Here is a 24617-nt window from a genome sequence, read left to right as displayed (position 1 = left end):
TGTCTGCCATAATTTCATTTATCTAAGCTTACGTTTCCAGGCTTATCTGGATTGTCTTTATTATTGTAACTGTATGTGATATGAAAAAGTATCTGTAACAGATCAGTCAGGGAGAATTACACATCTTTATTTGTTCTTGGTCTCAGGAGAGTGGCGAGGCCACCAGTTGTCCCTGGTGCAGGTGGAAGCATACCTTGTTGCCACCTTCTCCCTCACTGAATCTCCTGTGTGTTGGAAGCCTGCATTCACAGACAGGTTGTAAGGCTCTGACAGCTTCATTCTAGGCTTCTTCTGGAACTGGGGATGTGTGAGCTCTAAGCAAAACTCAGCAGCCAGTTTCCCAACACAGGATTTGTTAGGGAGGAGCAGAAGGAAAATTCTGGCTAAGTAGAGACGATCCAGCTCTCTTCCTGGCAAGACAACATGTAGAAGGGTTGATAATCAAAGTGGTCAGAGAAAGCCTCTGTCAAGCTGCACAGCAGAGATGATTACAACGAGATAGCCTTGTAGTATGTCAAAAACTTGCTGCTTCTCCTCTCAACAGATGCTTCTGGGCATTTGTTTGAATTGACAGATCTGAATGCACTGCACATGCTCCCTTACATTCCCTCGGCAGGTAGTTACTGTCATGTCATCTTTGAAAAGAAAAAAAATCTTTGTCCTGTTGTAGCTGTCACTCTGATTGTCTGTTTAGCTCATGAAGCATTCCCACTGGGAATACCCCTGGTCTGCCAGCCATTCTGTGTTGCCTTTTCTTCCTATTTTCACTGCCAATGCTTTCTACAGAACCTTGATTTCTACATCATGCCTGCATAGCTCAGCTCCACTGTGTCCTCCTAAAGATCCAAACAGTCTCTGTAAATTTTGCTGTGTTCATTGTGCTTTCCCCTGAATTGTCCCTGCAGTCAGAAGTTGGCGTTTGAATGTCTCCAAAGATGGACAGTCCATAATATTATGTTTAGTTTTCTTTGAGAATATAAGATAAAAATTGAGTTCTTGTCCATCAAGTCACCTGTGAGCTCAGTCAGTTGACCCACTCACTGTTTCCTCCAAGGGCTTTTCTTGGCTTCAGGAGATCTTCTCTGCAGTTTACCTCTGTCTCCATTTTGACTGGCCTTCTTTACAACTTGTCTACATCTATGCATTTCCAAATTCTTTTGTCATAATTTTTCATTCTGTAGAAAAGTTCTCTTTAGCCTCTCTTTCTGACAGTTTCTATAAACAAATATTTGTATGAAATTTGTGTAAAAGAGTAGTATAGAAATAGAAATAATGGTGTTGTAGTGCAAGCTTCTGCACGCAAAGGACAGTTTAATTGTGCGCATTTGTATAATTTTACTATAGTTTGTTAAAATGTAAGTGGATAAATGGAGCAGAAAGCTTCTGGTGAGTTCTCTATGCTTTTTGAATGAAACTGAAATTTGATAAGTGTCCTTAATGTAAGCTCTTTCACGGCATTTACCTTATTTTGTTAGAACACTGTTATTTTAAAATTATTCCTATGTTCTATATATATCTGTAACTGTGGAAACCATGAAGTGATTAAGAGGAGTACAGTTGATGCTTTCGTGGCTCATCAAGACAGACAAATGTTCAAATAGTTAAGAAAAACATTTTGTTATTTTTAAGAAAGTTAGAAAAATTGCACAAAAATGATCAATGAGGTCATGATTTCTAGTGCATTCTAATGATCTACAACAAAGAGATTGGTATGTAAAATGTGACTAGCAATTTATGGCTACTGCATTATGAGAAATAAATTAAGAAATTGATGTTAATTCAGGCAAGAGAAATAAAGTTGGGAAATAAACTGATTGGTGAGGAAAGAGTGCAAGCATAGACAGAACTTTCCAAATCGGTGATTATTGCTTAGAATTCTCCAGTTACCGAGGAAGTGAAAATACCGAGGGTGAAACTGGATAGTGTGGATGAGTAAGGATGAGTAAGGTGAGCGTAGCAAATTCATTTACAAGGGTTAACCACAGGAACTGTGGAGGAATTAAAGCATTGGGGTGTTTCAGATTGTTGAGTTTCAAAAAAAGGAAGTGGTGTAAGCCTTATTGTGATCTGTGGATAAATAATGCCTATACTATAATGCCTATCTGATGCTCCATATACTTTTCTTGAAGGTTATTCTTTGTTTCGAAAAATGAAATTCTTAAGCCCAGATGAAATCAGCCCAAACAATTAAAGAGTTCTGAGCTGCTCTGACTTTTAACAAGCCAGGACAAGAGTCCCTTTCTTCCTCCACTCTCTTCTACCTGGCATGGTAGTCTCTTTTGTCAGTGCTGCAAGGAAGTTCACATCCAAGGTTTCATAGATTTGTCCAAGCTCTAGTTTTGCTGTACAAGACCACAATTTTAACAGATTTATTCGCAGGGAGGGAAAATTTCAAGCTATTGTATGTAAATATGCAGGTGTGGATTTTTAGACAAAACCCCTGACTTTTCCATTAGCCAACATGGTTCTTCCTCACCTGACCTCTAAAGGTATTCTCAGAGAAGTACAGTGTGATACCAACTGGAACCTGGATGTATGCTATTTTAGAGATATTGTTTCATATGGTAACTTTGTCATAGCCTGATTTTATCACTTCCAACACTCAGTTTACTGCAAGATTATTCCAGAGAATGTTTAATTTTTGTGGAAGTTGTCATGAGCTTTCTGAAAGATTGGCAGCTGTATCTGAGAGATTTTGGCAGCAAGGCATGTGTAAAAAACTGATTGTTTTTTATTTTGTTTTTAATTTTAAAATGACTACTAATGCTGTTACTGGGAGCAGTGTCATCAAAACTGACATTAAAAAAGGCTTTTGGTTAACCAGAAACATTGTTTCACTGCACATTTTCTGCATCTTTCTATGGGCAGTTTATAACTCTGGATTTAGAAACATAGGCCATGAATATGATTTTTAAGATTCATATGCATGAAAGTAAGCGTTTGATGCCATTTTTCACGCTCTGTAGTATATGATACGTATGCAAATAGCTGGTAGATGTGACATAACTCCTGTGTCAGGCTTCTGACCTCTTAATTGGCACGTGGCAGCCAGGTGGGATATGCTGACTTGTCTCTAGTGGCACAAGCCTACCATTAGGTGCGATGTTTCATTTTATTTGTGTGCCTGCTTGAGAGCTGAGTGTCTTCCTATTGGATCCTGTTGACTGCGTTGACTGTATTGACTAGATATCCGTTGACAGTAATGGAAACTTAAATACCTGCCATGCCAATAGGCACTTCCATGTAAAAACAGAAATCTTCCTGTCATCCTTAATTGTACACATAGGGTTTGATTTGAAAAGTTAACATCTCAGTTAAGTATGAAATGCAGCAGCAGAAGAATATAAAATGCTATCTCTGGTATAAGTGGAAAATTCAAGTGAGGTGAGCTTTTAAACCTACCTTGTGGATGCTGTCAGTCAAATATTTGAGTGGCAACGCAGACTTTAAGATTACAAGATACTTCTTTTCCTATGAGCATGTCTTGAGGTATCAGTCATATGTACATTCTGTATTGCTGGTAAAAAAATTGCACTGATGAAATGTTCATAGAGCATTTACAAAACTGCCTTTCTGCAAATCTTAAAATCCTGTGAAAACAACTGTGCCTGTGCAAAATTTAATTGCATTTGTCCACTGGGTTAAAGTATTATTGGAGAGTATGGGAAGGATAGGGGGAAGAAACTAATCGTCAGCGTAAACCTCATTTTCTTGGCAAGCTGGGATAAAAATATCAAGCTGAAATCCTAAGTTATGAAGGAAATCTGCTCTGCACAGGAGTGGGAGACAGAGAGTACTAAAATGGCTATACATCATAGGCCTGAAATGGCTGAACCCCTTATGTCTGATGAGCATCAGTGTGAGCAAAGCAGTCCCCTCCCTGCTCTCGTGTTCCAGAAGAGAGGCTCCAGCAAAAGCTGGACCTAGATTCCTAGGCTACTGCTGTACTGACAAATTAAGCATAATCTGAGTCTGCTCCTGGGTGCTGGAGTAGCTGAACTGGTAAACTGACAGAAGACTATGGGGCATGCTTTTGGTCTTGTGCCTACTAGCTCTTTCTCATCAATATTTCCTGGTATTTTGGAGCTGGGGTGTTTCACATCTCATCTCCGGGAGGAAGTTTTTATGCAGCCACCATGCTTTGAAGCATAGCAGAGATCCCAGTGTAGGTTCAGGTCATTTCATGTCACTTGGCCTCAGTGCTCAAAAAAGTTTCTGTGCAAGTGTTGTGTGCTGGCATTTGTGTCCTTTCAAGATGTAGTTTAACAAGAGACAGCGAGCTACTTCATTGGAGGAAACATCTTCCCCCCATTTGCCTCTGTTCCTAGCCACATGATTTCATATCATTTCAAAATCACTATATCCCTCCATGAGAAAAATGGATGTGACAAAAAATGAACGCAGTTAAAAAAAATGCAGATGATTTTCTACTACATTTTCAAGTTCAGCTGGTCCTTGGGACCTCACAATTAAAGGAGAGGATACAAAGGAACATGTGGTATAGTGAAGCTGGGAAAAAGAAAGGGAGAGGACAAACTAGGACAGGGAGAAAGAACAGCAAGAGAGGAGGGAGAAGGGTGGTGAGAAGCCATTCCCTTTTGGTGATTGGGATGCATTGCATGAACTCAATTGTCTATATAATTTTTTAAAATGTGTCTAATGAAAGCTTGGTTTCACAAGCACATTTTCTTTAGGAAGATAGAGTTGTTTGCTTATTTAGATTTTGGACTTCTGAATGTAAGGATTCAAGTAGATTTTCAGCCTCATTTATTTATATTTTCATGGAGTGAAGCAATCAAGACATCTTTAGCTAGTATTTTATTACATAATTCATTTTGATACAGTAAGAGATAAATGCAATACTATTTACTGATTTCATGGTTTGCTGCATCTTTTATGTTACCTCAGAAAAATGAAGTGATAAGTATTCTAACTTAATTCTATGAATGAAAAGTTTCATGAGAAAAATTGGTAACATTCCTTCCCTTTGACTTTCAAGCAATAACAAGTAGGATGAAGGCAGAGCTCTGCTGAAGTTAATAGTGTCTCTAGTAGAGAAGAGGCACTGCCTAATTAGATCTGCTTGAAAGAACTACTGTCTTCTAGAAGTGCATAGAAGAAAGTGGCTGAAGGAAAATTAATGAAAGTAATAGACTGAACAGACACCATGTAGACACCCTTCAGAAGGGAAATAATTAGGATAGCATAAAGGTTTCGTAAGGAACAGCTCACATAACCTTATATCTGCTACATTAATGCACTTGCTAATTTCTTGTGTGTAGATGAAGCAGAATGCATGGGAGGCAGTGCAAATGTGAGTGTGCCATTTCTGAATTCATGAAGGGTGAAGGAATGTGCTCATAATGAAACCTCCTAAATATCTGGGCGTGGGGATTCGGGGAGCTTGCTCTGACTTCAGTAGGAGTTTAGCCTGGCATGTGTCACACAAATTTGGTATAAAGTTTGTTTCCCCTCTAACATGACTTTAGCCTCCCAGTGCATGTTTGGAAGGAAGACTCCAAATTAGAATATGAAAAGAAAGCCCTTCATCATTCTAACATACAGTTTTGGAATATTAATCATAAAGAATTATTCTTATTGCTGTAACTTTTTTTTTTTTTTTAATGTTCTTTTTCTCTGTGTGTATAGTTGTATATATTATTTACTATGGGCTCTTTCAAGTTGGAATTTCATGTTGTGTTAGTACAGGAATACTGTTCCTACTCATTGTGGATCACATTCAGCAGTACCTGTACGAGTAAGTTTGAGGAATATTTTTTTTCTGTGAATGACATACCCCCTATTCCACTTGAAGGCAAGCATGGAACCCTTCTAGCATGTTTTCACGCAGCCTGTAAAGTTTTCTATGTGAATCTATATGGGAATTGTTGACCCACCTCTGCTGAGTCCTGTATGTGCCACCTTGTTTTTGTTACGTAGCAGTAAAACCTAGAACCCTTTGCTATGCTGTGCACACTTTTTCCCAAGCCATGCCTGAGGAGCACCCCTTTCTTGGTACACTTAAATAGCTTCATGTGCGGATGGATGCGTGCTGATTTATGCGAGGATGCAGTAAAGCCAGAAGCACACTCAATAACAAAGCAACCAGACTATGGATGTCTTCAATGACCTACTATAGTGCTGCATCAGAGCTCGCCATCCAGAAAGGAGTAAACAAACTATTTTTGACGTGACAGGCCAGAGGAAAATTGTCTAACACCCTTCATTTTACTGATGCATCACACAGAGGCCCAGAAGCAACATTAGAGAACTGTAATCCTTCATCAGAGCATTTGTTTGGTTGCCTAACATCTGTGGATTGTTAAGATAAGTTATTACACAGACCTGCTTTCGTTTAGATTAGTTTGGACCACATCCCAGTATATTCAATCAGGATATAATTCCTGCATGCTGCTAAATTGCTTGCTCCACATACTTCTCTAAAAATGCTTTTCAATATACAGTTTTTATCTCTAAAAATGTTGTTCGGTATACAGTTTTATCACTGAAACTGTTCTGTCACTTCAAGTTTTTGTTTTTCTTTCCTTTTAAAGAAAACCTTTTATTATTTTTCCTTTTGGACTGCATATATCTCAAGGCAAATGTAGCATTTGTTGAGTCCTGAAGAGAATCCTAAACAGGGGTGGTAGTGTAGCTTCTGTGTGAGTATAATGCAGATTTTCTATGTGTGCTGACTGTGGTGATTGGTATGTATTTTGTGTCCAAACTGCAGTGTTTAAAGACAGCCGTGAGAGTATGTTTTTTTTGTTGTTTTTTTTTTTTTTTTTTTGTGTATTTATGCATCTAGTACTTTTTTCTGTATTCTGTATTTACCCATGTCTATCTGTGCATTAGCTATTCCTATTTGTTTAGATTTAATAGTATTTTGCATAAAACTAATTACAATATCAAATGTGATTATGAAAATTAACAGTAATTTTTTTGACAGTTATTACATACTTTATACATATTTTACGTGATCAAATACATTAAAATTGTAAATGAAGTCCGTGACCATTTATTGCTCCTTTAAAGTGCTTGCATACATAAGCACATATATTAAATAATTGGAATATTTCAATTTTGCTTTAAAATTTTTTATCCTTCCTTTAAGCAAGCTTTACTTTATTTAATATTTATTAATTCTTTTTTCAACTTTCCCTGTAGGCTAGTAAAATATAGGCAATGACATATTTTTGATTAATGACTTTGGTTTATAGCACTGATATAAATTTTATACACAAACCCATATGCATGCACGCTCTTGCTGTCTAATGAGCTGCTGTGTCAGATGCTATAAAGGCATTTAATCATGTGGGTTCTTTTTCTTTTTAGTTTTGCTGGTATTTTAAGTACCTGTAATGATAATATCAGATAGACTGAAATTATTCTGTTAGAACAGATATATTGATAAACTGAATCACTGTTTTGAGATGTGTAGTAGATGAAGGAAATGTGACATTTAGTAATCAAGGGATTTTTGCTTAAGGGACTAGTGTTTATTTGTTTGTGCCACTGCTGGAATAAACATAGCTTTAAAAAAAATAATTTTATTTTAAAAGGTATTATATATATATAATTTTATTTTTTATATATTTTATACATTTTTATAAAAATGTATATAACTTTTTTTTTTTTTTTTTTTTTTTTTTTTTATTTTTTATTTTTTATGAAGGCACAGTCCAGATACAGGGAAAAGAGTTTGCTGTCTTCTCAGTGTTTTGGTCAGACAGTGGAGAAATGGTGTTGGAAGTTCTGATGTATTCTTGAGACCTAAAAGACCAGTCTATTCTAGGGTGTTTGAAATTAATCTCAATTATGCTAAATATGTTAAATGCCTAAAATTTTAATGTCACCACAGAAGGCATGCATTTCCTCCCCAGGCCAGAGAATAAGAGCTCACTGCCAGATCTTTGTCCTGTTGCAATTTCTTCCATGTAGTGGCTGTTTCCTGTTCCTTTCCATGTTAAGTGTTGTGTCATTTTACCGCTGTTGTATCATTCCTGTGTTGACACAAAATAATTTAAGGATATTTTTCATTCCAACATTTGTCATCCTTTTTACCCTCCTACTTTAGAGTTTTACCCATTCTTTTACTTCTTTCCACATTAAACTCAAAGCTTCTCTTTTCCATTATCCTTATTAGTTTTCAACCTTTTTTCCTCTCATCTCTTTTTATTTCTGACAAATTCCTACCTCATGTATTTTTCATGCATTTTGTCTTTGTTCTTCTGCCTCAAAAACTCTTTTTGTCCATGTCTCAAGTTAAAAAACTATTCACACACTTTAGTTTTATTAACCTTTTATTCTTCCCTGGTGAGGTACTCCTGTACTTCAGACTGCGTTGTACAGTGTATGCAGTATACAGACTCAAAATGTAGGGTCTTGCTTTATTGTGTATGTGCTCTTGTTTATCCATGTATCTGGAACTTGGAAAAAAAATAATAATCCTAAGAAGCATGACTTGTGAACTCAGCTTAATTGTGATCATCAGGGACACGTGTTTATTTATTTATTATTTATTGCTATTATTTAGAGAGATGGTATTTAATCATTTTCAAGTGGTAGAAATATGATACTACTACCTTCTCTTTATTGCTGCATCTAGTTCTCTGTCAGTAGGTTTCTGTATGTCCTACCTTACATCTCTGGTAAGTAGTCATGGATGTAGCTAAATGTGTGTGCGGTAAACACCGAATTTATTTACAGGGTTAATGCTGATTTATGTTGTAAGAGATAAAAATAAAGGGAAAAATACCATGTCATTTTCCTGTGGCAGTAGAGGGACCAGCATCTGGGCAGAACTCTGGCACCCATGTCCAAGGCTGATCCAGCCTGGTAGGCTTTTCCTGACAGTGATACTCACCACAGCCAGCCCCCCAGCAGCTACATGAACATTATCAGCAGCGTTGGTCATGTTGCCCCTGGTTCTTCTCCTGAGAGCTAGGGCTGGGCTGGGGTGGGTTGCTCCAGGTAGGGGTGACGTATATTGACAGCACATTTTGGAGAAGCTCGCATAGCATGTGCCTGTAGGATGCTTGGCTCTAGCCAGTGCAGGTAGCGCTTTGAGAAGCATGTTTGAGCACTGGCATGAGCACACATAGAGGAAATGAGAGGTCGTAGCTGATCGCGGCAGAATGAGCATGCATTTCAGGGGCTGAGGGGTAGCTGCACTGACTCTTCTTGTTGTCTTCAACTAGGTTATGTGGGTATGCAATTTATGTCGAAAGCAACAAGAAATCCTAACAAAATCTGGAGCGTGGTTTTTTGGAAGTGGACCGCAGCCGTCACCCAGCCAGGACGGAACACTGAGTGACACGGCGACTGGTGCGAGTTCTGATGTACCGAGAGAAAAGAAAGCAAGGCTTCAGGAGAGGTCGAGGTCACAGACTCCTTTAAGCACAGCAACTGCCTCACCACAGGAGACCACTCCTTCCAGCGTGCAGTCTGACCGGAGGAAAGGAGCAGAAGTGTCACAGCCAGCTATGGGCCTGGACCAAAAGCAAGTTTCATCAAGGTCTAGAAGTGAGCCTCCAAGAGAAAGGTAAGACTTTCTTTCTGTCTTGGCAGAGCCTCATAACTGTAGCTGCTGGTGCTGTAATGTTACATGGGGCTTTCAGGACTGTGTGTGTGTCTATAGCCATGCAAAAATAATAAATTGATTTACATACCAAGGAAGTGTACATTAGCAAATACATCATCTGAAGCATGTGTTTGGGGCTGAACAACAGAAGTGGTGGGGAGAGATGGGAGAGAAACTGAACAATTACTATTTAAGGATATTTCCACGGACATCAGTCCATGGATCTCATATACTTTTAATGTTGAATTATAGGTTACTTTGAAATTGTAAACTTGGTGTGTGTTCCAATGTTGCTAAACAGATAGGAAACTTTAACTTGATGAAACAATCTAGTAGAGGTAAAAAACTGAACAAACAAACAAAAAAACAAGCAAACAAAAAAAAACATCTGTGGAGTTCTGTCAGGTATCCTTATTTGTTATATTTTAATCAATGATTGTATTATTTTATTTAATAATGAAACAGGAAATAGTAAAAGATCTCATTCACATATGCAAAGTAAACATCCACACAGAACAGTAATTGCACCATCTTGAAATCAGAGCAAGTTGCATGCAAAACTAAAACCAGCCGGAAGCAAACAATTGTATTTCAAGTGACTAAATGAATCGATTCCTGAGCTGTGTTCACTGTAGCGAACTGGCAAAGAGTGGCAAATCAAGAGAGGATAACATGATGAATCAGTTACTCTTTTGGCTGCTGACTGCCAGATGACAGCAATCAAGGAGGGGGCCTGTGGCAAGAGTCTGTTGTAGAAGATTCCCTCTTGGCCAGAACAATTGATCTTTTTTTTTTTCATAGATATTGTAGCTGAAAATGAATGAGAAAGAATGGCTAGTAACCTACTGTTTGGGTAAGGTCTGTATTGGTTTAACAGGAGCAAAACTCATGTTAGTCTTATGTATAGAGGAAACCAACACCTGAACACCTTCCCTGATTCTGTTAACTTTTGTCCCCAGTGCTGAGAAGGCCCCAGAGCAGTCATCACTCAGCTGAAGGACACTTTTAAGGCAGCAAAATGCTTTCTATTGCTGCTTTGCTGTCCAAAAATTAAATGGTTATATTAATTATGCAATACTGACACTTTCAAATGAAGGTCAAGGGTTCTGAATGGAGAGCATCTATGGTGAGCCAATGTATTGCCAACAACACAGGAAGAAGATGATTGAAGAAAAAGGATAAGGGCTTAACTTGGACTTATCCAACTTGGACTGTCTCATGTGTCTGCAGATGCTTGCATCTCTGAAAATCTGTGATCCAAAGATGTATCAATGTGGAAGGAAAGATTCAGTTCCACAAAGTCAGTCCTTGTGGCTTCGTCATGATGTGGGTTCATCCAAATTATGGTGTATGGCTGTGTTAAGCCTTCTTCAAAAACAATAGATTCAATTGTGAACTGGTATATTCCCAGGGCAATTGGAATGATGAGAGAGAAAGGGAAGAGTAAATAAATAAATAAATAAATATGCATTTTATGGGTTTTACAATTCTTCATCTTGTTTATTCTTCCAAAATTGAAGAATAAGGAGAAGAGATCATAATTTTTATGCAGATTCATTATTAATTATTTTGGACTTTGATTATATAGAGAAATAAGTTAAATTTTTCATCTTGTTTTAGTGGTACAGAAAGGAATGCCATTAATTTATCTCAAAGAGTCAGTTTGCTTTTCTTTATATGCTTCTGAAATGGGCACTTTTTTTTAGAGTTTGAATAAGATAGAGTAAACTAAGTCAAATATTATTTTTTCTGGGTATATTCTCTTGCATTTTTGATATTATTATTATTATAACATCTTATAAAATAGCATATTAATATATAATATAATAATATACATGTATAATAACAATAACAATAAAAATAATTTTGTACTGCTGTTGAAGGAGATATTCCATTTGGTGATATTTATATTTATAGTGTCAGGGTGCTTGAAGTTAATAGTGTGCATGTTGGTAGTTTCTAACCCTCACTTCCCATGACTGCTGCCAGAAAAATGGAGAACATACTCCAATACTCTGTCATAGTGCTGCAGTTACTACAAAGCTACTTTTGAGTCTTTAGCTACTTTGTGTGAGTAAATGACTTTTATCTACATTTATCCATTGTAATATTCTTTGTGATTTTACTAATTAATTGGACTGTCCATGACTTGTTTTAATCAAAGCTCAGCCTAGACATTGTTTGCTATTGAAAAATAAAACTACTGTTGATAGGATTAATAGATTAAAGGATTCATTAATGGATTAAGTACCTTTCTGTACATTTTGCTGTGGGTTATCTCAATTAATAATCTATTTACTACAGGATTTTACACAACTATTTCTGTACCCTTTTCATTGTAGGAAGAAGACGTTATTGGCTTCAGACCAGAATGGCAAAGGTGTAAAGAGTGAGCGTAAGCGTGTGCCAAAATCCTCAGTTCAAAAAGAAGGACCAGCAGATGACAGGGAACGTAAAGAAAGGCACGAAAGTAGAAGGCTGGAGAAAGTGAAGTCACAGGACTATCCAGACTTGCCAGAAAAACTTGAGGAAGGCAAAGTGCCTGATGATGAAAAACAAAGGAAGGAAGATGAATATCATACTCGATACAGGAGTGACCCCAATCTGGCAAGATATCCTATAAAACCCCATCCGGAGGAACAGCAGATGCGCATGCATGCCAAAGTTTCTAAAGCACGGCACGAGAGAAGACACAGCGATGTAGCTTTGCCACACACAGAAATGGAGGAAGCGGAGGTACCTGAGAATAACTTAGGAAAACGCTCACAATTACAGGGAACTCAGGACAGAAAATCTCTTGTGGAAACTCAGAGGTCGTACTCTATAGACAGAACAGGTGATGTAAGAATTTCTGTTTCTAAACAATTAACTAATCATAGTCCACCAACTCCCAGGCATAGTCCAGTTCCTATAGAACACGTAGAGTACAAGAACCACGATTCCTTTAAAAAACAGAGCCGCCTTGATCCTAGCTCTGCTATTCTCATGCGAAAAGCAAAGCGGGAGAAAATGGAGACCATGCTAAGGAATGATTCCCTTAGCTCTGACCAGTCGGAATCAGTGCGGCCATCCCCTCCAAAGCCTCATAGAGCAAAAAGAGGCGGAAAGAAAAGGCAGATGTCAGTTAGTAGCTCAGAGGAAGAAGGGGCATCAACACCAGAATATACTAGCTGTGAAGATGTGGAGATAGAAAGTGAAAGTGTCAGTGAAAAAGGTAAGGATCTTTATGTATATTATGCACATGGCCATGGTTTTGGGAAAAAGATATCTGTGTTTTACTCTCTTTTGCCTGATTTTTGAACATACCCCTTTGTTTCTCCCCCCCCAGCCTTTTTTTTCCAGCTGAGAACTCTCATACTTGTTCACATTTGGTTTGCAATGTTTCCTTCTGCATTCTTGGACAAAATGGTTAAAAGTAACATGAGCTGTTGAGTTTTTCTCATTCTCTTCCCTCTTTCACTAGAACTGTTAAGAATTTGAATTCTAGTATATTCTCTAGATGACATCTGTATGCTTGGTCATTGCTTCATCCTTTTGTCTGAATGCAGAATAATTTTCTGTGAATCAATGGAAATTGAAAATGAGCTCTGTAACAATCTAAGACCATTATAAAGAGTCATAATACCTGTCTTAAGATATGCTACATTTTACTATATTAGTAAAATATCAAAGATCTCTTAATTTGCTAACAATGATAGGGCATGGGTAAAGAGTTATACAGGAAAGAAATGAGAATTGCCTAACCTATTGTCTGGATGACTTTACTCCCAACTTTACAAGTATGTTTACATTCTGTTAACTTGAGTTTATCTGTTCATGGTAACACTGAGCAGTAAGGAATAAGTGTAGTACACTTTGTGCTTTTAAACAAGGCCTTTGTTCTTGCCAAAGAAGTTAATCAAATTCATGAATGGTGAGCAGATAAAATAAGCATCACCAGGAAAGAGTGTGGTAAATTACTGTCTTACAACTGTAACTTGTCTGTAAGTGACATTGCATTGAGTTGAATGCTTTCTCTGTCTTTGGAAGTAGCTTTTAGCTCTTTAGTTTAATTATCTGTTTTGTAACTTGAAAGATTTTTGCAGGTGTTCATACTCGGAATGCCAATGGCTTGTCTGCATTACCTTTTATTTCCTGGCAGTGTTTCAAGACATGTCTTTGATTCTGATATGTTAATCTGTCTGTCTATCTTTATCTGATGTTGTAGTCTCCTGACATCCCCTGAAGCTCTGTGTATGCATATAAGGAGACAACATTTATCTCCTATCCCACCTGAATATCTGTTTAACTTCCTAAACACATTTTTTTCCATTCAAAATATGGAAGCTAGCTTTTCTGCTCATTTTTAAGGAAGGGTGGAGACCATGTCCCTGGAATCTTGATCAAGATTCCACTTCAAACCAAAAAAAAAAAAAACAAAAAACCCACAACCTTTTTGACTTTGAAAAGTGGTCAGAAATTTTGTGGAGTCTCCATCCTTGGAGATGCTCAAAATCTAAGTAGGGAAGATCCTGAGCAACCTGCTCTAGTTGACCCTATTTTAAGCAAAGGGGTTTGAAGAAGAGACCCTTAGAGGTCCCTGAATATATGTATGTGTGTATGCAATACATTAATTCCAGAAAAATATCTGTTCATTTGATAGACATGACAAGGAAAAAGTGGAAAGCCTTTGAAGTAGTACAGAAGAAGAGCTAGGCAATGTGAATACAATTTTTGGTAATAAAATATCCAATTATTTATTTTTAAAATTAAATTTTCATCAATACTTGGTATAATGCGCAGTATTTTGTAAGAACAAATGGAAAGGCAGAAAAATGTATTACCTAAGAATTTATTTTTTGAAATCCTTTAATACCTTAGAAGATAAAATGCCACAGTAAAAGGATGTAGTGTTTAAAAAATGTATTAACAAGTACTTCTATTTTAACTGAGATCAGAATCCCATCCCCTGTGACCAGCACCATTCCAAGCAGAATTTCACTCACCATTCCTTAAGTGATTTGCTTGTAATTTGAGATACTGCACAGGTCTGTAGTTGTAATGCTTTAGTACCTAAGCCCAGCAGGGTCTGGAAACCATCCTCTCATCTAAATATCAGCTCAGTCAGAAATCTGGTGCCAAAGTAATATAAATGGAGTGAAAAAAATAGAATTATTGCAAATGTATTTTTTTGAATTTCTAACAGCCTTACCAATAAAACCCAATATTTTAAAATTAAGTCACATTTAGTAACTGCCTAAAAAAAACAATCAGAAACTGAGTAATAATCATGTACTTCCAGAAGTTAATATAATAGTGCTTTTTATCTTTTAAATTCTGTACTGAACATCCAAAATATGTTTTCTATGGAAAACAGCTCACACCTGTTTAAAAGAAAATGATGTTATGTAGACATGTAAGGTATAGGAAGGGTGGTTGAGAATGTTGAAAAAGCAATAGCCAAAAATGACACATGAAGAAGCTTATTTATTTATTTATTTATTTATGTATTTATTTATTTATTTATTTATTTATTTTGCATCGTGGTTACCTAGATGGCTGCCCACCTTTTCCACGAGTTCTGAATCTGTAATAAAATTAATATAAAATATTACAAATCACTACAAGTTTAAAGAACTAAGCATGAAAATCGATAATTAAATTCACCTTCAGTCAGTGAAGAAAGGGCAGCACCTTCAGAGAGCACCATCCTGGGAAGGCAAAAGGAGCTCTCTTAGAAAGCATGAATTAAATTTACAGTCACTACAAAGACTTACTAGAATAATATAAACCAAAAAAACTACGAATGCAGTCCAGACCTCACTTTAGAACAGAGAACACCTGCCTACTGCCATCCAACAAAGAGTACTAATTAGATTAGGTGAAAATTTGTGGAGAAAAACATTTTCTTCCAACTATGAAAACAAGAATTCATGTGGAACTTGTAGACTGGTGTACAGACAAAATTGTACTTAACTTTTTATCCCAGTAGTAGTAGTTACAAGAGGTGTTTTTATCTTCTGTCATGCAGTCTTTGAAAGTGGAAGATGAAATATTGCTGGAGGTTGGGGCCATGTGAGGAGATGTTGAAAACTTCTCATGTACTTTCATGTAAATAGATGTGCTAATGCTTTTACATTCTGCATACTCATTATACCTATTTGCCTTAATGTGTATTTTGTTCACACAGTTAAGGCTTGGAAATATGCCTAATACTCAAGATACTGATGGCAAAATGGTAAAAACCTCAGTAAAACTCAGTGTGTGTACCTGTAGCTTTCTGAAGTCTGCACTGGGGCTTGGTGCTTGGGGGTGCTTGCAGAGGAAGGGGAGCAGAAACCAAATCCCTGCCCTGCCCTTTTCTTCCAGTGCTGTAACACTCCTGGCAACTGAAGTAGGGCATGCAGTGGGGTATATAAATGGACCGAAGGAAAGCATCAGTAAGAGGCTGTAGAGAAGAGGAGGCTAGCTTTAAATATTCTTAGCTGAGTGGTTTCATGTAGGTATTTTAAATTTATAGTGTAGGCAAGTCAAGTCGTACTGTAACATCTGCTAGCATATTTTAACATCTGTTCACTGGGAGAGTTGGGCATGAAGTTTTCAGGAGTGCTGAATTTGTTTAGAACTGTGACTGAGCTTTAACTTTGTGTAAAATAAAATACCCTTCCTAGGGCCATCGTTAGTTCTTAGAAATTAGTTCTAATTTATGTTCTAGTCATTGTGAAATAATTCAAATCTACATCTGGTTCAGATTTTAATGAAAATATAATCTAGCTCCAGTTTCAGAAATCTAGTCAGTGTTAGTCTTACTCCATGCTATTAATATTCAATACTTTTTAGTAACTGAAATTATTTATAATGCTTATGGAGTTATAAGTAAGTGCTTGTTAAGTTAGTGTTGGGCAATAAGAAATCTGTTCTGTGTACTTGCAATTAGGTAAAGTGCCCGCATGCATATGCAAATGAAATAAGCTGAACATGAGTGGAAAAAAAAAGTCTCGTGGTTGCCAGGAAATCCAACGCTTCAGTGAGATCTGTAACCATGTAACTGGCAAAGTCACAGATGTGTGACTGAATTCTCCTTTGAAATCCTAATAAAGCACTGCTGCTAGTTTGCCTTAAGAGGGTTGTGAACATGCTGGAGGAGTCCACAGAAGAGCAGTGAGAATGGCCAGAGGTCTATAAAAATGATATATAAGGAAAGGTGGAAAGGATTAGGGTTGAGACGTAGCTGGGCTTTGAATGGGAAAAAAGAAGCTGAAGAGAAGAGTGAGGGTAAGTGCTGCTCTGTTCCTATGGAACAGAGGACATGGAAGAAAAGGCTGTCAGAAATTGTTAAATTCAGAGTTTTCTTGCATCTCTGGAACTTGGAAAGGCATTGTTGTTCTTTATTATTAACATGGAAGACCAATTCACCGGAATATTCAGCCCCCATATTTTTTCCACTCAGAAACCATTCACCTTGCACTGCAAGGGGAAGGTACAAGAGGAGCAGTACGTGATGCAGGTTATAGGGACTTTTTAAGGGGAACTGAGAGCTTTTGAAAAGTCAGTCCTAACTGTAGTTGCACAGCACTTCACAAAATGCAGCTGTGCAGTGAACTGCAGTCCAACTCAGCTGGCTTGAAACGTGGTGGTGTGTTAGAGCCAGAGCCTTTCCCCCAGGCTATGCTGTACAAAACTCTGCCGTGTAATTTGTATATGCATATATTCTGTCTATACTATAAAGCTCATGTGGACTGCAGGTAAGGATTTGCTGTTACTCTTTTGATGTAAGAGCCTAGACTGAAAAATGAAGCAAGCTCTGTCTGCCAAAGCTGCACAGCTGTGTAAGGCCTGTGCAGCATGTCAGAGGTCTCAGGGCTGAAATCATAGATTCACAGAATCATCAACGAGTATCCAAGTTGGAAGGGACCACAAGGATCACTGAGTCCAACTCCAGAGTCCCCAAAGGACCACCCCAAAAATAAAAATGAAAATCAGATCATGTGTCTGAGAACTTTGTCCAAACACGTATTGAATTCTGACCTGAAATCCAGAAATCCAAGTTGAAATCCAGAGCTGTGCTCCTTTCTACCCATATGGGGAACCTATCTCCCTTTTTGGAGAAGAATAAAATCCTGTGACAGAAGGTAAATACATTATTCTATATTTTAGAAGAATAATTTTCAGCATATTTTACTTTTGTGAACAGTGGCTTTGCCATACCTTAAATGCAAATTTGATAAGGGTTTAACTTGGTCCATTTTGCAAGTTAAGAAAGGTCCATTTTGCAAATACAGGGCATACATGGCTCATCTGAACTTTCCACATGCAGATGTGGTCTGTGAGGGAGGGTGGGTTGGTGCTCAAACATCATGCTGAAAAGGGCATTTAGCTCCATGGGCATCATACACTTCATCTGGGACGAGGCTACCTTGGGATTCTTTTACAGTTCTAAATGCAGGTTGGTAAGGAATTTAAGTATTTACTTTTGTTACTTAAAAGTTATTGATTGAATATAGGTCCTAACAATGTATGTGTGGTGTTACTTATGGGAACTATGTGTAGTAGAGAAGTAAATAAAGTAAAATGGTTATACTACTTGGCTACCTTTTAGATGCATGTGTAACATAAGATAAAGCACTTTCTGACATGCAACAAGGAGAAGTGAAGCCCATTTATTTTTAACTCACGTTAAAATGTATTATTTAATTGTATACATTCATTTCCAGAATAGAAGTTTCCAGCTTTTGTAGCCTAGTTCTCAACTTGGAAATTCTTTACTCTGCAATATGAGCTTCAATAAATAATTAGTTCTTCTCATTATTGGAAAAAAAGAAATCTCTTTAAAGCAACTTGGCAGTGATGTTTTATCTGTTTTTTAAAGTATCCAAGTTCTTGGTATTTTTTAGAATTACTGAAAATGCAGTTTCAGACACCTTTCCACCAGAAATATAAATTCAAATATTAATTTATATTACTTCAAATGTAAATTCAATTAAACATTTCTAAAACATTGTTATTCTAATTAAAGTTTATTAGCTAAATAGAATAAATAAGCTATTAATTAAAAGCCAAAAAAATACTTTACCTACTTTTATAATCTTACCTTTATTAAACTTCGATGAAGTTTTTATTTTATTTTTTAGATTTTTTTTTTATTATGTGATGATGTTAAAAAATGCTGGGTGTTAAGAGTAGATTTTTTGTGTTGCTCAGAGGAAAAGCAAGCACCACAAGCAGCTCTTTTTAATCCATTAGGCCACACAATCTGCACCGTTAAAAGGGTGCTCAGTGAGCCACTAGATGGAGCTGTCAAATCTATTTGAAATTGTCTTTCACAATCTATGGAAATAATTTCTCTCTTATTAGCAAAGGGAAAACCTCCAGTTACCAGAGAGGATAAATGTTGTTCTGAAGCAGCTGGATGTACTTTTGGGTTGCCTCCGCTTGCTCCCACATCTCAGGTGGGAATTGCACAACCTGGACGGGGGCTCCCCAGGGTTTTGGTTAGGGGGGATGGAACTGTTTTTTTGGAGTTGACTTGCTTTAATCTCTCTTCAGTATGTTCATATGATCCTTGCCCGAACTGTCAGATGAGCAAAAGCCTCGACTCAGGCAGTGAATACCGAGCAGTGCATGAGTAGAGAGGGCCAGTGAGCAGCTTCGTCCAGTGCTCCAGAGAGACTTGGGTCAGTCAGATGTCTAATGCTGCTTCCTGCCCATCACATTCCAGAGCTCTCCCACAGCAAATGGGTGCAAGTTTACATCCAAACACCTGAGATGTCAGGCAATTTGATCTCTATGGTGTCTGGCGTTATGTAAAATACAGGGTAAGTATTACAGATTATGTAAAATACAGGATAAGTAAATACAGATGAAACCAAAGCACAGAAAAGCAACTCACAAACCCAAATTTAAATAGATGCAGCTTCTCAAAACTTCCTGGTATTTGCTATTTCTGCCAGTTTTAATGTAAATGTAGTGAGCCTTGTCACTATGCCCAGGTGGGTTTAGTTATCTCCCGTGGGGCAGGCCCGTGGAGTTGGCAGTAGTGCTGGAGCAGAGTTTGTGGGATGGCAGAACAGCCCCCAGAGCACAGGGATGGGAACGGACACTTGGGAACAGATCCGCTTGTGCTGCCCTGGGCTCTTCTCCACTGACAAGATGCTTTCAGATCAAGCTGTACAAAAAGTTGATTAATCTGTTCCCGTTACCCAGTTCTAAATCTCACTGCCAGAGGAGTCTTAGGGAATGGCTGCTCCTGCAAGCCACTGAAAGGAGGCACTTAGGAAGACATTAATTTTTGCCAGGGAGCTGATTTTTTTTTTTTTTTGAAACAAACCAATGTATCATTTGCATTTAGACTTTTCTTCAAATATTTCCTTTAAAAATCTATTCTGTCAGCATCCTTTTCTTGTTTTAAAACAATAGTAACAACAAGGAAAAATAATGTGGTATTAACTTAGGGCTTATTGTCAGAACATCAGTTGTGCGCACTATGGTGGGCCTAATCTTACTTTGACCTAGAAAATTGTTATAAGGATTAGGAACAAATTTTCTGGCTTAAAAATTAAACAAATGCTTAAACAAACAACATGCTCAGTGCTAAGCCCTACCTTTAAATGTGTGGGTTTTTTTGTTTGGATGGTATATAAAATGTCAAAAGCAATAAAATATTCTATTCAATAGACGTAGGCCTTTCAAAATGAGGTCAGCACAAGAGCACATACAGCTCTAATTAGTAGGTTTAAATCTGAAATTTTTAGAATTAATGGATATGAGAGAAATCTGAAAGAAAAGGAGGGGATGTAGGTTAAGTTGTCAGAGTCATCCTGACCTGGTGTAATAGAAGGATCCTTAGATGTCTTTCACCCCTGACTGTATACCCTGTCAGCCTGTACGTGTATCAGTTCAGAACACACATTGACTTTTGCTATGTTTTGCAGTGGGGGAAAAAAGGGGAAAAAGGACAGGTTGGAAGGAAGGGGAAAAAAAAAAAGGAATTGTATTAAAGAATTTTGTTAAGCTGCTGTGGCTGACTCAGATCAGAAGCGGTAATGACACTATCATCATAGGTTGGATCTCCTGTGTTTTCTGGAGCCCAAGTTTGCTGATGATACTGGCTTTTACTGTGGTTCCTCCTTTGGCAGGTAAACTTGGGTACAGGTATGCTTGGCTTCTCTTCCCGCAGGAATTGAATTGATCTGAGCAATCTGTGTCTGTGAGCTCAAGCCTGTACCTGAGCACGGCTGTCAGAGGCAGCTTTGTCATCCCAACACTTCATCCCTGCTTATCCTGTGCCATGCAGTGAGGAGACTTTGAATGCAAATCTTCCATGTCCACCATACTGTAGGGCATCAGAGTTGGGAGAAATCTATCACTGTGAAGACTTTAAAACAACAGCTAGGGATGACAGTTAAAGTTGGGAACATAAAGAGTATTTTGAGACTGTAAATTAGAAAGTTGGTGTCTGCATACCAGTTACCATTTTGCTGAAAGCATCTGGCTTTGGTTAGCAATTTAATGGCTGAGCAAATAGTTTGAATTGGGGTTCACTTAAGAGGACCTTTGACTTTAAAAAAGACTATCTAGCAGATCCTTTGGAGATATTGGAAGCTAGTTTAAGTACTGCCTTTATGGAAAAGAAAAGTAAATACTTTACACAGTCTATTTTTTATATACCAGGGTCAAGAGGAAGTCCAGAAGACAGTACTCTGTAAATCTGACAGTGCAGCATTTATTTTCTGTGTCTTGATTCTCCTCAGTCAAGGAGGATTATGAAAATGATTGGCCTGAGGAGATGCTTTTTGTTTGTTGTTGTTGTTTTGTTTTGTTTCCCCTCTTCCCCATAGATTAATAAACTCAGACATATTGCAAAATTACTGGATGGTGAAAGCTAGGTAGCAAAGATCTAAGCTGCCGCATCTATGAAATTTATGAAATGTTTCTGGGCAGTTGCCAAGTTTCTTCACTTCCACTTGACTTGGTTCAGATCAGAGTTTGAACTAAAAGCTGTGGAGTAACAATTGCATGACATTGATTTAGCCCGAGCTAAATAAAAGGCCAAACTTATTAGCACCAGCATGTCTCCCTGTTGATGTGACTACATCATTTCTGCTTTGGTGCCTTTCTTGCCAGCTGGTCAAGAATATAAACAGAATATGCTCATGCCTGAATTGAAGGGAGTATTGATGAGCTTGTGCTTGAGGGCATACATTCAATCAGGAGCTGTGTGTCTTTTTCACCACAGTCACCTCTCTTCTTAGCCTGTAATTTTCTCAGCAATTATGAGAAATGACAGGCCAAGCTATGTCAATCTGTTGAAAAGTAAAATGTAGAAATGGCACAAAAACACTTTTGGATGTGCATATATACATGTATATTTGTATATAAGAAATTTCTGTTTTAAATGGTAAATGGTCAACAATTATCTTTACAAAGTTGTAAGCATTTTCCCAAATACAAAACTCAGTAGTCTTCCTTCAGCAATACTTAACTAAAAAAAGAAGTTGCACTTCTGTTGCAGAAGTGCACGGAGGGAACAGAAGTGTTTTAATTAGCACAGTGTCAGTCAAAACCTGCACCTAAGCCTATCAGAGGCAGATGTATTTTCTCCATTTTGTTTAATTATGGATGCACAGCCAAACTGCATCCCAAGTTACACAGAAGTTTTCTCTGTTATCCCAGGAGAGCATTTTGTGGCCTGGAATATGGCTAACTGAGCAAAGCACAGCCTTGATTCCTCCCCAGAAATCTTTGCTGTGATACTTCTTTACATAGCACCACCTGTTGAACTTGATACCTTGGGCTGTCATTTCTTGAATCAAGTGGTTCGGTAAGTTTTCCACCCACCTTTTAGTTCACCAACCAACCCATATCTCTCTGATGCAGCTACAAGGATATAGTTGGAAACTTGGTTGAAAACTTTGCTAGTTATGTTAGACAACAACACTGTTACCCCTTGTCTGCGTATCCATTTATCACACCAAAGAAAGAAATAAGGTTGGTCAGGCATGATTTGCCTTTTGTAAAACCGTGCTGGTGTTCCCAGTCACCTTCTTGTCCTTCATGTGCTCATGACTGTCTTCCAGAAGGACTGTCTCCATGACCTTTCCAAGAGTATGTTAGCCTGCCCAGTCCATAGTTCTCCAGGTACTGTTTTTGCCTCCTTTAAGATAGGTGTGATGCTTGCCTTGTCCAGTCACAATAGCCAGGACCTTTTGAAGTAGGTCAGATAGGGCTATAGTATGAAATGTTGCGTGCAATACCTAATATTATATCTAAGACTCCACAATTTCATTAGAATTTCTACTCCAGTATAACTTGGCTTCAAAGTCCATAGATGAATCCAAAGACCATATGATGAATCCTTTTTGTTGTTTCTCGCTTTTCCTATAACTTCCAGTATAAAACATGACTGTGATCCTTGAATGGCTTGAGACCAATCTCTGGCTTTCAGCTTTTATCAAAAAGTATTGTAGACCTTTCAGTTTAGAGAAAAACTGCTTTCCCACCTAGGAATTAAATTGAGTGGTACACATAATGCTTGGAATTTGTCCTCTTAAAACTTGACAACTGGTAGGGTTGGATATCTGTGGGGGATTGTTCAATCTCATACTATTTTGTAAATATCTTATTCTTCTGTCTTTCTAAAACTTTATCATACATGGATTAAGAGCTAGACAATCATTAGCGGGAAGATTATGAAGAAACTAAAATATGATGTGCGTCAGAGGATTGTGGAGGTAAAATAACTGAAAAAGTTAAAAGCCTTCTGAGATTACGTAGGCAACGTTATTCAAAGGAAAGGTCAGAAACATGTTATAACTGAATTATACACTTTTACTTGGACAATGGCATGATGACCAAATTTCCATCTAGTTTCCAGTAGCCTTGATACTACTGATGGGTGTAAAAGTAAATGAACCAACTCTCCAGGTTTTGTCTCAAAGTGTCAGATGTGTCTTAGGGGCAGCCTGAAAGGCTGTTTGATGGGAGCTGTTTTGTTCCTTATGCAATAAATGTTCTCCAGCTTTAGGGGAAAGCTGGTTGTGTGCTCCCTGGCTAGTAGAAGCCCAGGTGATCATCTTCTCCTGGGGTACATGAAGTCTGGCCTTTTTCCTCCTTCAATGAATCATCTCCTAACAAGGGCATGTCAGCGAAGAAGCAGCTGCAGACAGCTGTGTTGTCTCTGCTAATTCTGTGCCACTTTTACTGTTGACTGCTTGACAGGGGTGAGTGTGTGGGAAAGGCAGTGTCCAGTAACTGGGCTTTGATCATCTGATCCAGAGCTAGAGGGAAACAACTCGATTAAAAATGCATTTTCATTCTTACTAATAGGTCTATGTATTATTAAAGATGAAACAATTGTAAACTCTCATTAGCTTAATTATTTACATTTAACCCCAATAAGCTTCTATTTGGAGAGAATTTTAAAAAGGTTGGTTTGTCACATTTTGTTTTCCCCACCATGGTTTCTAAACAGTTAGCTTTTTTGGTTTTCTGTTTTAGTTCTACAGTATCTAAGTATGCTACAGAGAAGCATGTATCTTCACCATGGAAAACTGTCTCTGCCAAGAAAATAATTTTATTGGTTTAGGATTTAGATATGGTTAGATCAAATTCTTTAGCAAATTTTATTAGCTGTAATTCTCTAATCATCTGGCTTTCCCCAATATGCTGATATATATGTTCAGACATTCTCTTTTATTTTGACTATATAATTTAGAATACAAAATGCTGTTATTTATTTATAATATATTTTTATTATATAAAACTATTTTTTTCATGCACACATTATGTAAGAAAAGTGTTTAAACATCCCATTCATTTGTTAAAAATACAGTATTTTTTTCATGAGCCATTATATTTTCAGTGTGCTAGGAGTAAATCTGCAGCACGGGAAGTTTTACATAACTTAAACCAGCCACGTTTGCTTTACATGATTGCTTCATTTATGCAGTTCATTAAAACTTGTTCAGCATACCACTGCTGCATATAAATAAAAACTGCAGCAGTGCTATTGATTACTGAGCTTGTGTGTACCGTTGGCTTTAAAACACGAAGAAAC

The 24617-nt window shown here is 37.6% G+C and overlaps 1 protein-coding gene across 29 annotated transcripts in view; it reads left to right on the top strand.

The window, feature by feature from the left end:
- Nucleotides 1-24617, top strand: part of RIMS1 (regulating synaptic membrane exocytosis 1) — a 318971-nt gene that overhangs the window by 139893 nt on the left and 154461 nt on the right. For all 29 annotated transcript variants that reach the window (XR_011808513.1, XM_038176856.2, XM_072036301.1 and 26 more), the window contains exons 4-5: nt 9201-9544; nt 11926-12797. Coding sequence is in view for 28 of the 29 variants with exons in the window: in XM_038176856.2 (XP_038032784.1) it covers nt 9201-9544; nt 11926-12797 (1216 nt within the window). In the remaining variant the exon portion in view is untranslated. The remainder of the gene's footprint in view (nt 1-9200; nt 9545-11925; nt 12798-24617) is intronic.

Source organism: Anas platyrhynchos, chromosome 3 (assembly GCF_047663525.1).
Source record: "Anas platyrhynchos isolate ZD024472 breed Pekin duck chromosome 3, IASCAAS_PekinDuck_T2T, whole genome shotgun sequence".
In the NCBI taxonomy this organism is placed as follows: domain Eukaryota; kingdom Metazoa; phylum Chordata; class Aves; order Anseriformes; family Anatidae; genus Anas; species Anas platyrhynchos.
The sequence above is the reverse complement of the archived record's forward strand: the minus strand, read 5'-3'. Positions and strand labels throughout refer to the sequence as shown.